The 15,399-nt window shown below is 44.4% G+C and overlaps 1 protein-coding gene across 6 annotated transcripts in view; it reads left to right on the forward strand.

The window, feature by feature from the left end:
• Nucleotides 1-15,399, forward strand: part of LOC139382280 (rap1 GTPase-activating protein 2-like) — a 115,744-nt gene that overhangs the window by 60,046 nt on the left and 40,299 nt on the right. For all 6 annotated transcript variants that reach the window (XM_071126156.1, XM_071126158.1, XM_071126157.1 and 3 more), the window contains one exon: nt 13,339-13,423. In XM_071126156.1, coding sequence (XP_070982257.1) covers nt 13,339-13,423 — 85 coding nt within the window. The remainder of the gene's footprint in view (nt 1-13,338; nt 13,424-15,399) is intronic.

Here is a 15,399-nt window from a genome sequence, read left to right on the forward strand (position 1 = left end):
CAATAAAGTACCTTACTGTGATTGTTTTCAATTAAAATGTTGTTGTTTTTTTTAAATCAAAGGGACATTTCTCAAACCAGAATTTTGCTACTACTGTCTGTCTGGGAGTGGTCTGAGTGGGGAGGGGAAAACTAGCTGTTATTGGTCGAGAGGTTTGGAACTCTCTTTCTTATTGGTCTATTAACTAATTTACCGCTTGGTGATGTCAATAGGCAGGGGGCAGGCCAAAACACTATCCCACCAAAACAGGGAGACATTTCAGGTGGTCTTTTCAAACAGCTCTTACATTAAAAAGTCATGACCATAATTTTCACAATTTCACAGTATTATTCCAACTAGGGCTGTGGCAGTCATGAAAGTCCGTCAGCTGGTGATCGTCAAGCAAATAACTGCCGACCTCACGGTAATTGTCCATTATTTAACAGAAACACATTTAGCATCTCCTGGCTTCCATGCATAGACTACAAGCCACTGATGCAGACCTTTGGAACATCTACATTTTAAAAAGTATAAATCCATGTAATATATAGCCTACACCATCACAATACATCCATGATTTATTTTAGACAGGTCTAAAGAAACATGATTTGAAAATGTAGTTTATTTCAGAAGAACAGAATAGCATTCTCTGAGTTGTCCTTATGTTAGGCCCTGATCTGGCTAGGCCATATGGTTTTGGACTACACTAGTTCATTTAGCAGACAAGATTTGCTTAGAATTTCGTGGCGTTATTTTACAGTATGAAGAATACAATTAAACATTAGCTGAATAAAACAGAAAGGATATTTCCTCCAAACGATTTGAGGGAGTGAGCACATGCAGCTATTCTGTGTTGAGCGGTAACAAAGAAACAGGTCCTCCTATATACTTCATGTAGAGTTATTCATGTAACTTTAGTTGTGATACAAACATTAGGGTATATGTTTAGATGTTTAATACATTGTAAGGCTGCATGATGCGACTCTAATGAAGATTTGAAGAGTCGCATTTGATCTCTGCTTCGTTTTTTTTATGCCGGTTGTACACACTTCATCAAGCACGTGACAATGCCTCGAATCTCCCGGCGGCATCCCCTTCGTGTGGCCGTAATGCCCCCTATAAAATGCATGCCTTTGGCGGCCAGTGGCGGTTGTGCCCTTGGGCTGAATATAATAATTATAATTCCCTGCTCCCAGCACTCACATGGCTCTCCGTCACGTGATCTGATCTTTCTCACAGAATACAAGTGAAGACCGACACATTGGGGACGAAACTGTGCGCGTCATTATCTAATTCCCAGGTGCATATTGAAGATATTAGAACCGTCCACATTTACGTTTCATCAGCGAACAAGATGAGTAGGCCTAACGAACAGCAAAAGCACTAGCCTATGTCAATCTACTATCCCCCCACAGTACTGAAGCCAAATGATTCTGTTCTGTGCGAGAAATAAATATTCCAAACATTTTCTGGGACAGTTGTGGGATGCGATAGATCCTAAACCACTAGCGTCAAAAAAACTTTTATAAGCAATAAGGCTGACACAACAGATCAGACCGTTTAGCTTAAAGTGTTGATAAACTATTAGGCTATTTCTACACATTATAAGCGCAGCAATGCCCACACCAAACTTGAAACTCATGTGCTGCTTATGTATGCCAGTTAGGGTCTACACCGGTTGTAAAGCAGGCTACATGAAGTGTGCAACTTTGATTTGAAAAAGTTGCAAAAAAGGCATACTCTATTTCTTGCCTTACTGCACACAAGATGGGCATCATTCATCATTCAGTGATAGGCTAATATTGTCACCCGTCAGACTATTCTTGATTTACTATACTCCTGTTGAAAAGAGAAGCAATGTGCTTAATATTATGAAAGTTGAGAAATAAATATAGTAGGCCTAGCCTATAGAAAGCTGATGGGAGCCTCCTCTTTTTAATAGAGGCCATCACTCTGTTTTCTCCCGCAATTGCATAGCCTATAGAAATGTTGCGCAACATGAGTTCATGTGTTTGTGTTTGATTTGTTTTTTTGATTACATTTGCATTGATGTCAGAGTGATTAGAGGGACAATAAAACGTTTGGTCGGCTACTAATGACCGCCAGGACAATCAGAGCTGGGAGAAGCCTAATCACCGTGACTAAACGGTCACATGGAATTTGACTGCCGTTATGACTCGTGACCGCCGTTGTGGCGGTAATAACAGCCCTAATTCCAACCTCATAGTGTGGAAATATATATATAAAACACAAGAAAATCAAAAAAATTTACCGCACTGTGCCTTTAAAAACGGTCTCATTTTCGATACACAGCACATGGTTTCCTCTTAGACAGGACTGCCCAACCCTGTTTCTGGAGCGCTACCGTCCTGTAGGTTTTTGCTCTAACCCTAATCTAGTAACACCTGGGGTTGGAGCGAAAACCTACAGGAGGGTAGAGCTCCAGGAAAAGGATTCGACCACCCTGTTCTAACACCAATGGTTGTATTCACTGGCCTGGAGGAGTGCGTGTCCGGGTCCGGAGTCAGTGAAAGATGATTTTGATATGAATCATCTGTATCGGCTCTGGCATTAATGCAGTTATCCTGTGATTGTGTGGTTCAATGTCCGATGTCGATTCTCCTCCCAGCAGTTTCCTGTGCTGAACGTAATCAGTCTGGTAATACAACCGGATCGAAGGCTTCATATACACAGTGTATCTCCGCTTACGCTGTGATCTGGAGATGAGGCAAGAGGATATTATGTTATCGTCAGGCGGTTTTGATTTCATTTGTGTGTGCATGCTATATAGAAATGCTGACTGTTCAGACTACCCATTACAGAATGCCATCGGCGATGGCAGCTGTCTGCTTCTTCCCTTTGAGATCTGGGCCCACATTCATTAAGCATCTCAGAGAAGGATTGCTGGATCTCGAAACAGTTTTTCCTTTTTTTCATCTTAGTGAATAATATTACACGGACGCAGGGGCACCTGATCCTAGATCAGCGATCCTTATCTGAGACGCTTTTTGAATACCAGCCCCTGGAGTCCACAGCACTGCTCTTCTTATTGAGTTTGGGATTCCGTACTGAGAGAAGGTGCCTTTCTAAGAGGTCATTATCTCAGCAAGGTTTGGTCAATCAAATTGTTCACCCAGTGTTCTACGATTGATTTTTTTCCCTTTCTCGATTTTGTTGCCGCGGCAGTAATTATTTTCCCAACTTTATTCAGGTTTCATTTGGGAGAACAAATCAATCTCTCGCAGTATACCCTCCACTCTCTAGGACTCTGCCAGCAAGGTGTGTGTGTACATGTGTTCCTCAGCCGTTCGGTTGACTGGCTGGGCTCCACTCTCCACTCTTTGACCCCTTTATCTGTAAATAGCCTTTATATCCATCGGCCCCACTGGGTAAAAACTGGTTCAATCAACATTGTTTCCATTTCATTTCAACCCCAAAATTAGATGTGATGATGTTGAATCAACGTGGAAAACTAATTGGATTTGCAAAAAGTCATCAACGTAAGGGAGTTTAGTATTTTTTCCACCAGACTTTTAACCTAAATCCAATGACGGTGACATTTTTGGTTGATTTCACGTTGAATTCACGTTACTTGGCCACTCAACCAAATGTAAATCAAAACTAGACGTTGAACTGACTGTGCCCAGTTGGGAGTGAGTCCCAGCAGGAAACAGGAAGTAGCCCTCTTGACCTCTTCAGTTACCTGGGTGCCTATGAGATTCCTTATGACTTAGAACTGGACCCCAGTAGCCTATGTGGAGATGAGAGGTCCTTGTCTGGCTACTGGTCCCCCCAGGCTACTACTGTATATGCTAACATTATAGGGTTCCTTGCAGGCTACTAGCCCCGCAGTGCCCAGTGAATAGGTAAGAGGCCTTCAATGTGCCACTGGGCTTATTGGCTCCCCTTAACCCTTTGTGGAGGCCACTAATCCTTGTTAAACTACTGTTCCCATACACCTGAAAAATTAAAGGGTCCTGATTGACTACTGCCACCATAGTGTTATAAAATTTTAGAGGTATATGATTAGCTACTGACTCCCCTGTGGCCAGTGCTGAGGTAAGGGTTCCTCCAATTGCCACTTCACTTGTGTTAGCTACATACTGGGAGTCACGAGCCATCATCCCAGCTTGCAGAATGTAGCCCTTTCAACACCTCACACACTGACGTTCATTACATTAAACCATTGGTCTGTGTCTGACTGTCCGTGGCGCTGGACGGCCTATCTGATCTGCTAGGATAGATGGGAGGAACAAGCACATCCATCCTCACTGCTATTTTTACACCGGGCAGATCTCCTATTGATACAGGGCTATGTCAGTGCATAATTTATACATACTGTAGAGTACTCTGCCATGGTCCTGATTGATGCAGCTATGTATGCCAGCTATGTCTGCCATGGTGAATGATAATGATGATGATGATGAGGATCGTTAACTTGATGGCTCTGTCTAAAGGCTGATGCTGCTTATGTCCAGCATACAGACAGTTAAAAGGTTGGGCAGTGCGCTAGACTCTCCTCTGTCCTCCGCAGACGTTAGTGAACTAATCATCAAGCCTTTGACTAATTGAATTAGGTGTGCCAGTTTAGGGTTTAAACAAAAATGTGAAATGTTTGGGAGGCGAGGGGAGGTAAACCCTGCGCTAATGGACGGGTTGCACCTGATTCCTCTCAGCCCTGATGTCCTGCTGGCAGATTAATGTATTTCCTCATTTTTGTTTTTGCTGTCTAATAGGCCACATGTTAAGTTCATTAGAGGAATGATTGGGCTTCTGTAATTGTAATTCTGGGGTATCATCAACTTCATTATTGAGTTTCGTAAACAAATATCTGTATCTGGCTGGAAATAGAACATCACAATTAGGGGCCATTGTCCTCCCTCCCTCCCTCCCTCCCTCCCTCCCTCCCTCCCTCCCTCCCTCCCTCCCTCCCTCCATCTCCTGTCTCTTTCCCCTGTGCGCCCTCTCTCTTTCTCTCTCTCACTCTCTCCCTATCCCCCTCTCAATTTCAATTCAGCTTAAGGAAACATGTTTACATTGTCAAAGAAATAAATGGATAATAAACAAAAGTGAAATAAACAATAAAAAATGAACTCTCCCTCTCTCACTCTCTCCTCCTCCCTCACTAGCTCCCCCTTCCCTTCCCCCCCCCCCCTCCCCTGTTTATGTGTTGATATTAGCTGAGGCAGGTACAGTACACTGTGTGCAGTGCCTGTCATCTCTCCAGGGTGTAATCAGTATGTGAAACATGTTGGTGGAACGTTAGGTAAACAGATGTAATTAGAATTGAATCAGGTCCAATTAAAAACAATAAAGAAGGAGTTGGGTGATGATTGTGAAAGAGTTAGGCAAGATAATGAAGGGTGTTTATTGGGCGATACAAGATAGGAGACATATCCTAGGTAGAGGTCGACCGATTATGATTTTTCAACGCCGATACCGATTATTGTAGGACCAAAAAAGCCGATACCGATGAATAGGCCGATTGTTTTATTTATTTATTTGTAATAATGACAATTACAACAATACTGAATGAACACTTATTTTAACTTAATATAATACATCAATAAAATCAATTTGGCCTCAAGTAAATAATGAAACAGGTTAAATTTGGTTTAAATAATGCAAAAACAAACTGTTGGAGAAGAAAGTAAAAGTGCAATATGTGCTATGTAAGAAAGCTAACGTTTCAGTTCCTTGCTCAGAACATGAGAACATATGAAAGCTCCTTTTAACGTGAGTCTTCAATATTCCCAGGTAAGAAGTTTTAGGTTGTAGTTATTATAGGAATTATAGGACTATTTCCCTCTATACCATTTGTATTTCATTAACCGTTGACTATTAGATGTTCTTATAGGCACTTTAGTATTGCCAGTGTAACAGTATAGCTTCCGTCCCTCTCCTCGCTCCTCCCTGGGCTCGAACCAGCAACACAACGACAACAGCCACCATCGAAGCAGCGTTACCCATGCAGAGCAAGGGGAACAACTATGAGAAGGCTCAGAGCGAGTGACGTTTGAAACGCTATTAGCGTGCGCTAACTAGCTAGCCATTTCACTTCGGTTACACCAGCCTCATCTCGGGAGTTGATAGGCTTGAAGTCATAAACAGCGCAATGCTTGACGCACAACGAAGAGCTGCTGGCAAAACACACGAAAGTGCTGTTTGAATGAATGTTTGCACGCCTGCTTCTGCCTACCACCGCTCAGTCAGATACTTAGATACTTTTATGCTTGTATGCTCAGCAGGACACGCTAGATAATATCTAGTAACATCATCAACCATGTGTAGTTAACTAGTGATTATGATTGATAGTTTTTTATAAGATAAGTTTAATGCTAGCTAGCAACTTACCTTGGCTTACTGCATTCTCGTAACAGGCAGTCTCCTTGTGGAGTGCTACGAGAGAGACGCAGGTTGTTGGACTAGTTAACTGTAAGGTTGCACGATTGGATCCCCCGAGCTGACAAGGTGAAAATCTGTCGTTCTGCCCCTGAACGAGGCAGTTAACCCACCGTTCCTAGGCTGTCATTGAAAATAAGAATGTGTTCTTAACTGACTTGCCTAGTTAAATAAAGGTATACAAAAAATACTGATTTCCGATTGTTATGAAAACTTGAAATTGGCCATTCCGATTAACCGGTCGCCCTCTAATCCTAGGGCATATCATTATCTCCATTCTCTTATTTTTGTCTTACCCCCCTTTTTCTCCCCAATTGGTACAGTCTTGTCCCATCGCTGCAACTCCCGTATGGACTCGGGAGAGCCGAAGGTCGAGGGCCATGTGTCCTCTGAAACACAACCCAGCCAAGCCACACTGCTTCTTGACACAATGCGCGCTTAACCCTTGAAGCCAGCTGCACCAATGTGTCGGAGGAAACGCCTTACACCTGGCGACCGTGTCAGCATGCACTGCGCCCGGACCGCAACAGGAGTCGCTAGAGCGCGATGGGACAAGAACATCTCAGCCAGGCCAAACCCTCCCCTAACCCGGACAACGTTGGGTCAATTGTGTGCCGGCTCATGGGTCTCCCGGTCATGGCCGGCTGCACCACAGCCCGGTATCAATCCATGGTTTGTAGTAATGCAGCTAGCACTGCGATGCAGTGCCTGAGACCGCTGCACCACTCGGGAGGCCTGAGTCCACACACTTTTATTCATTCATTGTCTGGTTTGTGTGTGTCTGCGTTCGTTCGTGTGTGTGTGTGTGTCTGCGTTCATTCGTGTGTGTGTGTGTGTGTGTGTGTGTGGTTGTCAAAGTGTTAGTGCTCAAAATAATCTCTAGCTTTAACCTTCCCATTCACTATCAGGCCTATTCTCTCGCTCTCTCTCTCTCTCTCTCCCTCTCTCTCTCTCTCTCTCTCTCTCTCTCTCTCTCTCTCTCTCTCTCTTTCTCTCCCTCCCTCCCTCCCTTCTGTTTTCCTTTGTCATGCTGCGTCTCCCTCCTTCGCTCCACCCCTCCCGGAGAGAGAGCCATTCACGGTGACGCAGGACCTGTTTCATTAGTACCACGAGACAGGCAGCAAGGAAAGACTACGCCACCACTATCTCTCACACACTGTCTCAAACACACACTGTCTCTGTCTGGGAGCAGTGTGTGTATGTGTGTGTGTGTGTGTGTGTATGTGTGTGTGTGTGTGTGTGTGTGTGTGTGTGTGTGTGTGTGTGTGTGTGTGTGTGTGTGTGTGTGTGTGTGTGTGTATGTTGAGACTTGGCTGTTATTAAAGCTAAGCCCAGACAACAGTGACCAGCCCCAGGGGCAAAGGTCTGAACAAAGTTTTCCACTCAGGTCAGCTCTGAGCTACAAAAGTTTGGAGTCTGGAAATTGACATTTTCTAATAATATGTTTCTCTGGAGCTGTAGCAGTTGCTATGTACACTCTGTGTATCTCTGTCAACTGCGTAAACGGGGGAAGGAAGCCAACTTCTCCTGCTTGTACTTGTACTCTGTTTAGTTTGTGTCCACCATTGGCTCAGTGTTAACTGCTAGCGACATCTTGAGACAGTGCTACATTGTGTTGGTACTTAGGGCTGACCCTATGGAAAGCATTGGAGAAGCCTGGGGTGGCTGGGCCACTGGAAGGCAAAGTCTGGGGCATGACCACTTGTTTCCAGCACTCCGCTCACCGGGCCCGGTGCTCATACTAACAGCTCAAAGAACAAAGGAGAGAGAGGAGGAGAGGGAGTGAGAGAAAGAGGGGGATCCAGAGGAAGAAAGAAAAAGAGGGAGGGAGTGAGAGAAAGAGGGAAGAAGCCAGAGCTGGCTATTCTTTGCAGCATGTTTCTCTTTCAGAATGGAAAGATCAGCAGTCGAATGTAGTCAAGTGCTTTCTTGTTTCCTTTGAACACTGTGGCGTGAGCATGTTACTTTCACACATTGAAGCTATTACATTGTCCAATGGCGAGACGGCCGAATTAGTTCCCTAATACCAGAGAAATAAGTTGCATGCTGGTCTCCTTGTTCCACTTACTGTGAAGCAGATGGAGATACAGCACTGCATGTTATGTATCTCTCTGATATTGATATCCACTATTGATCTCAGGTAGAATTTCCTCCTGCAATAATTTAGCCTTTTGATGATGTTGTCATTGTGCTTTTAAGGTTTTTCTTCCCATCAAGTTTCTTCTGGTGTTGATATTGAGTACTGATATTCGGGAAGAATGTCCTACAAACCTTTTGCATGTGTTGTTATCTTAATTCTATAGCATTTTTTACCCTTTATTTTAGCTGCTAGCTAAGGAATGGCACCATAGGGGATAGCTGCCGTTTTACTCCGAACCTATTTTGCTATTTTGTGTGTTTTTTCACGTTGTTTGTCACTTATTTTGTACTTAATGTTTCTGCCACCGTCTCTTACTGAAAATAACTTCTGGATATCAAAACAGCGATTACTCACCTCGAACTGGACAAATATTTTTTGTTTAATTAGTCAGACGTGAAGGATTTACTGCTGATACCGGACCAGGCTCAAATCCCTGTCATTCACATGAAGAGACGCCAATACAGGGGACGCAGATCCGGTGCCTTGTGAGAATTTGTCGGCGAGTGGGTAACCCGCCGCTACCATCCGTCCTATTGGCAAACGTGCAATCATTGGAGAATAAACTGGATGAGCTCCGTTTGAGACTATCCTACCAACAGGACATTAACAACTGTATTATAACAATGACATGGATAATATACAGTTTGCTGGGTTTTCTGTGCATCGGCAAGGCAGAACAGCTACCTCCGAGAAGACAAGGGGTGGTGGTCTATGTCTATTTGTCAATAATAGCTGGTGCGCAGAATCTAATATTAAAGAAGTCTTGAGGTTTTGGTCCCCTGAGGTAGACTATCTCATGATAAGCTGTAGACCACACTATTTACCAAGAGTTTTCATCTATATTTTTCGTAGCTTCCTATTTACCATCACAAACCAATGTTGGCGCATTCAATGATCTGTATAATGCCATAATGCTCATCCAGAAAATTTTCTTAGTGGCAGGGGACTTTAAGGCAGGAAAACTTAAATCAGTTTTTACCTCATTTCTACCAGCATGTTATGTGCAACCAGAGGAAATAAACTCTAGACCACCTTTACTCCACATACAGAGATGCCTACAAAGCTCTCCCTCACCCTCCATTTGGCAAATCTGACCATAATTGTATCCTCCTAATTCATGCTTATAAGCAAAAACTAAAGCAGGAAGCACCAGTGACTCTCTCAATATGGAAGTGGTCAGATGTCGCAGATGTCAGCACAGACTGGAATGTGTTCCAGGATTAATCCGAGGGCATTGAGGAGTGTACCACATGAGTCACTGGCTTCATCAATAAGTGCATCGATGACATCATCCCCATTGTAACCATACGTACATACCCCAACCAGAAGCCATGGATTACAGGCAACATTCGCACTGAGCTAAAGGGTAGAACTGCCGCTTTCAAGGAGTGGGACTCTTATAAGAAATCCCGCTATGCCCTCCGACGAACCATCAAACAGGCAAAGCGTTAATACAAGATTAAGATTGAATCATACTACTCCGGCTCAGACGCTCGTCAGATGTGGCAGGGCTTGCAAACTATTACGAACTACAAAGGGAAGCCTAGTTGCGAGTTGCCCAGTGACACAAACCTACCAGACGAGCTAAATTACTTCTATGTGCACCTTCGGGGGAAGAAACGCTGAAGCATGCATGAGAGCACCAGCTGTTCCGGACGACTGTGTGATCGCGCTCTCCATAGCCGATGTGAGTAAGACCTTTATACAGGTCAACATTCACAAAGCCGCAGGGCCATATGGATTACAAGGACGTGTACTCTGAGCATGCGCCGACCAACTGGCAAGTGTCTTCAGTGACATTTTCAACCTGTCCCTGACCGAGTCTGTAATACCTACATGTTTCAAGCAGACCACCATAGTCCCTGTGCCCAAGAACACCAGGGCAACCTGCCTAAATGACTACCGACCCGTAGCACTCACGTCTGTAGCCATGAAGTGCTTTGAACGGCTTGTCATGGCTCACATCAACACCATCATCCAAGAACCCTAGACCCACTCCAATTCAAAACACCGCCCCAACAGATCCACAGGTGATGGAATCTCTATTGCTATACACATTGCCCTTTCCCACCTGGACAAAAGGAACACCTACATGAGAATGCTGTTCATTGACTACAGCTCAGAGTTCAACACCATAGTGTCCTCAAAGCTCATCACTAAGCTAAAGACCCGGGGACTAAACACCTCCATCTGCAACTGGATCTTGGACTTCCTGACGGGCCACCCTCAGGTGGTAAGGGTAGGCAACAACACATCTGCTACGCTGATCCTCAACAGGGCTTCTCAGGGGTGTGTTCTTAGTCCCCTATGGTACTACCTGTTCACCCATGACTGCGTGGCCAAGCACAACTCCAACACCATCATTAAGTTTGCAGACGACACAACAGTGGTAGTAGGCCTGATCACCGACCACGATGAGACAGCCTAGAGGGAAGAGGTCAGAGACCTGGAAGTGTGGTGCCAGGACAACAACCTCTCCCTCAACATGATCAAGACTAAGGAGATGATCATGGGCTACAGGAAAAGAAGTGCCGAGCACGCCCCCATTCTCATTGACGGGGCTGTAGGGGAGCAGATTGAAAGCTTCAAGTTCCTTGGTGTCCACATCACCAACAAACTATCATGGTTGAAACACACCAAGACACCAAAAATATTTATCATGGGTCCTCAGATCCGCAAAAAGTTATACAGCTGCATCATCGAGAGCATCCTGACTGGTTGCACCCCCTCCTGGTATGGCAACTGCTCGGCATTCTGCTCTACAGAGGGTAGTGCGTACGGCCCAGTGCATTACTGGGGCCAAGCTTCCTGCCATCCAGGACCTCTATACCAGGCGGTATCAGAGGAAGGCCCAAGAAAATGCCAAAGACTCCAGCCAACCTAGTCATAGACTTGCTACCGCACGGCAAGCGGTACCGGAGCGCCAAGTCTAGGTCCAAAAGGCTTCTTAACAGATTCTACCCCCGAGCCATAAGATTGCTGAGCAGCTAATCAAATGGCTACCCGGACTATTTGCATTGACCAAAATTCCCCCTTTTTATTAATGCTCCCGCTACTCTCTGTTTATTATCTATGCATAGTCACTTTACCCCTACCTACATGTACATATTACCTCAATCACCTCGACAAACCTGTACCCCTGCACATTGACTCGGTACCGGTACCCCCTGTATATATAGCCCTGTTATTGATATTTTATTGTGTTACTTTTTCTCCGTTAGTTTATTTAGTAAATATTTTCTTAACTCAAATGTTTCTATTTAAAAAAAATATCACCTTTATTTGACCAGGTAAGCTGCGACCTGTACAAGATAAAGCAAAGCAGTGCCACACAAACAACAACACAGAGTTACACATGGAATTAACAAGCGTACAGTCGATAACACAATAGAAAAAAAAGAAAGTCTATATACAGTGTGTGCAAATTTCGTGAGGAGGTAAGGCATTAAATAGGCCATAGTAGCGAAATAATTACAATTTGGAGTCGTAGATGAGCAGATGGATATGTGCAAGTAGAAATACTGGTGTGCGAAAGAGCAGAAAAGTAAATAAAAACAATATGGGGATCAGGTAGATTGGGTGGGCTATTTACAGATGGGCTATGTACAGCTGCAGCGATCGGTTAGCTGCTCAGATAGCTGATGTTTAAAGTTAGTGAGGGAAATATAAGTATAAACAGTTGGAGTATAACCAACTGCAATAAACTAAATGAGTGTGGTCTCTCCAGTCCACATTAAGGCTTGGACCACACTGACTTGACACACGAGAGGGGAAAACAGGCTGGGAATGAAATCCAGTGTTCGATAACTGTCTTAATAACTCTGTCAAGAGAATGTTACTAATTACAAACCTGTGTGTCTCGTCTCTCACATCAACCTCTGAATCCCCACTCTGTCTCCTCTTGATAAATGAACACCTCTTAATGTGTGATCATTCTCAGCCCTCGGACTCCCCTGGGGGCCTCTCAACAACCACCTCAGCTGGTCACTGAGCATCTGATTGTGAGTCATTATCGGGCCTCTCAGCTACTACATACACTCTCCACAGACCTCTTCTCCCAAAGAGAGAGAGAGATGGGGAGAGAGAGAAAGAGAGAGAGAGTGGGAGAGAGAGAGAGAGAGAGAGAGAGATGGGGAGGGGGAGATAGAGAGATGGGAGAGAGAGAGAGAGAGTTTATTGCAGTCTGTTATACTCCAACTGTTTAAAGATAAATAATAGAGAGAGAGACAGAGAGAGAGAGAAAGAGAGAGAGAGACAGAGAGAGAGAGACAGAGAGACAGAGAGAGAGAGAGAGAGAGAGAGAGAGAGAGAGAGAGAGAGAGAGACAGAGAGAGAGAGAGAGAGAGAGAGAGAGAGACAGAGACAGAGACAGAGAGACAGAGAGACAGAGAGAGAGACAGAGAGAGAGAGAGAGAGAGAGAGAGAGAGAGAGAGAGAGAGCCCCACAACCTCACTGGACACCCACTACTTCAGTTGGCTGAATATGTTGGAGATCTAGTCTTTAGTCTAAGAGCCAGACAGCCTTTCTCTCCTTCTAGGAGTATGAGTAGGGTTTGGGGGTTTTCCTGACCACATGACTGGAGTAGTAAGTCTGAGCCAAACTTATATACATGGACTATAAATAGGCCTGGCCCAACCAGCTGCTGCAGTCTAGGGGAATGACATTTCTCCCATCTACCTCCCACCCTAGAATCTCAGTGAAATAGGGTGAGATGTGATGCAGCATCGATCCTGTGTACTTCATTGTTCCTCTGCATCCTCTGTATGTGACATGATGCCTTATTATAATGTTCTTTGTTGTGTTTGATGTGTTCCAGGAAGCAGGAACTGCTGACCATCTCCAACGTGCCCTTGGGAGATGGCCCCCCCTCGCCCCCCCGCACCGCCCCGCCCACCATGAAGGTAGGACACGTAGCACCTTGTGCCCGTCTCACTCATCGTACTATTTTCAAACTACCAAGCCAAGCTGGCCTGGTTACCCATCCACCATAGTTGCTTGAACCATGCTGGATAGGACAGTGTGGAAAGTAAATACCCAAGTGAGCATGGTATTGTTTGGCTTTGTGCAACAGTGTGAAAAACTGACAATGGTGTCAGTGCACTGAACCTGTCTTTACCTGCCCAATCAGAACACCTCTGAGAGGAACCACGGTAGCATTTACATGTATTCTATTAGTGTTGCAATCATCACAGGAATAAGGCAGCTTAGTCAGTGGCAGACAGAACGTCACACTGACTGGGCCTGGGAGCAGACTCCTCTGTGTCCCAAATGGCATCCTATTCCCTATATAGTCCACTACTTTTGACCAGAGCCTTGCCAAAAGTAGTGCACTATAAAAGGAATAGTGTGTATGACGCATAGCGAGTCAGCTCTGTGTGGCCTGGATGGGCTTCGTTCAACTGTTCATAGAGGGTAACTCTTTAGAGGTCATTCTGAAGTGTAGAGAGAGGCAGAGAGAGCTGCCAGGTTCAATAAGATCCAACACTTGTCTTTCTGTGGACTATTTTAATGTAAGGGTTTATTTCTATACAGTATATATATCTGGTTAGACTGTAAACTCTCCTTCCAGACTCACATTAAGCATCTCTAATCCAAAATTACATCTAGAGTCGGCTTCCTATTTCGCAACAAAGCATCCTTCACTCATGCTGCCTAACATACCCTCGTAAAACTGACTATCCTACCGATCCTTGACTTCAGCGATGTCATTTACAAAATAGCCTCCAACACTTTACTCAGCAAATTGAATGTAGTCTATCACAGTGCCATCCGTTTTGTCACCAAAGCCCCATATACCACCCACCACTGCGACCTGTATGCTCTAGTCGGCTGGCCCTCGCTACCCATTCGCCGCCAGACCCACTGGCTCCAGGTCATTCATAAGTCTTTGATAGGTAAAGCCCCGCCTTATCTCAGCTCACAGGTCACAATAGCAGCACCCACGCATAGCACGTGCTCCAGCAGGTATATTTCACTGGTCATCCCCAAACCAACTCCTCTTTGGCTGCCTTTCCTTCTAGTTCTCTGCTGCCAATGACTGGAATGAATTGCAAAAATCACCTAAGCTGGAGTCTTATATCTCCCTCACTAACTGTAAGCGTCAGCTGTCAGACAGCCCATCTGTAAATAGCCCACCCAACTACCTCATCCCCATATTGTTATTTCTTTTTTGCTCTTTTGCACCCCAGTATCTCTACTTGCACATCATCATCTGCACATCTATCACTCCAGGGTTAATGCTAAATTGTAATTATTTCGCCACTATGGCCTATTTATTGCCTTACCTCCCTAATCTTACTACATTTGCACACACTGTATATAGATTTTTCTGTTGTGCTATTGACTGTATGTTTGTTTATCCCATGTGTAACTCTGTGTTGTTTGTGTCGCACTGCTTGGCCAAGTCGCAGTTGTAAATGAGAACTTGTTCTCAACTGGCCTACCTGGTTAAAAAAAGGTGAAATAAATAAACAAATAAAAAATACATATACAGTGCCTTCAGAAAGTATTCAGACCCCTTCCCCTTTTTCCACATTTTGTTACGTTACAGCCTTGTTCTAAAATGAATTAAATCGTTTTTTCCCCTCATCAATCAACACACAATACCCCACATTGACAAACCAAAAACATTTTCTTTCGAAAAAAACAGAAATACCTTATTTACATAAGTATTCAGACACTTTGCTATAAGACTCTAAATTGAGCGCAGGTGCATCCTGTTTCCATTGATCATCCTTGAGATGTTTCTACAACTTGATTGGAGTCCACCTGGGGTCAATTTAATTGATTGGACATGATTTGGAAAGGCATACACCTGTCTATATAAGGTCCCACAGTTGACAGTGCATGTCAGATCAAAAACCAGGCCATGAGGTTG

The sequence above is a fragment of the Oncorhynchus clarkii genome, chromosome 24 (genome assembly GCF_045791955.1).
Source record: "Oncorhynchus clarkii lewisi isolate Uvic-CL-2024 chromosome 24, UVic_Ocla_1.0, whole genome shotgun sequence".
NCBI classification, from domain to species: domain Eukaryota; kingdom Metazoa; phylum Chordata; class Actinopteri; order Salmoniformes; family Salmonidae; genus Oncorhynchus; species Oncorhynchus clarkii.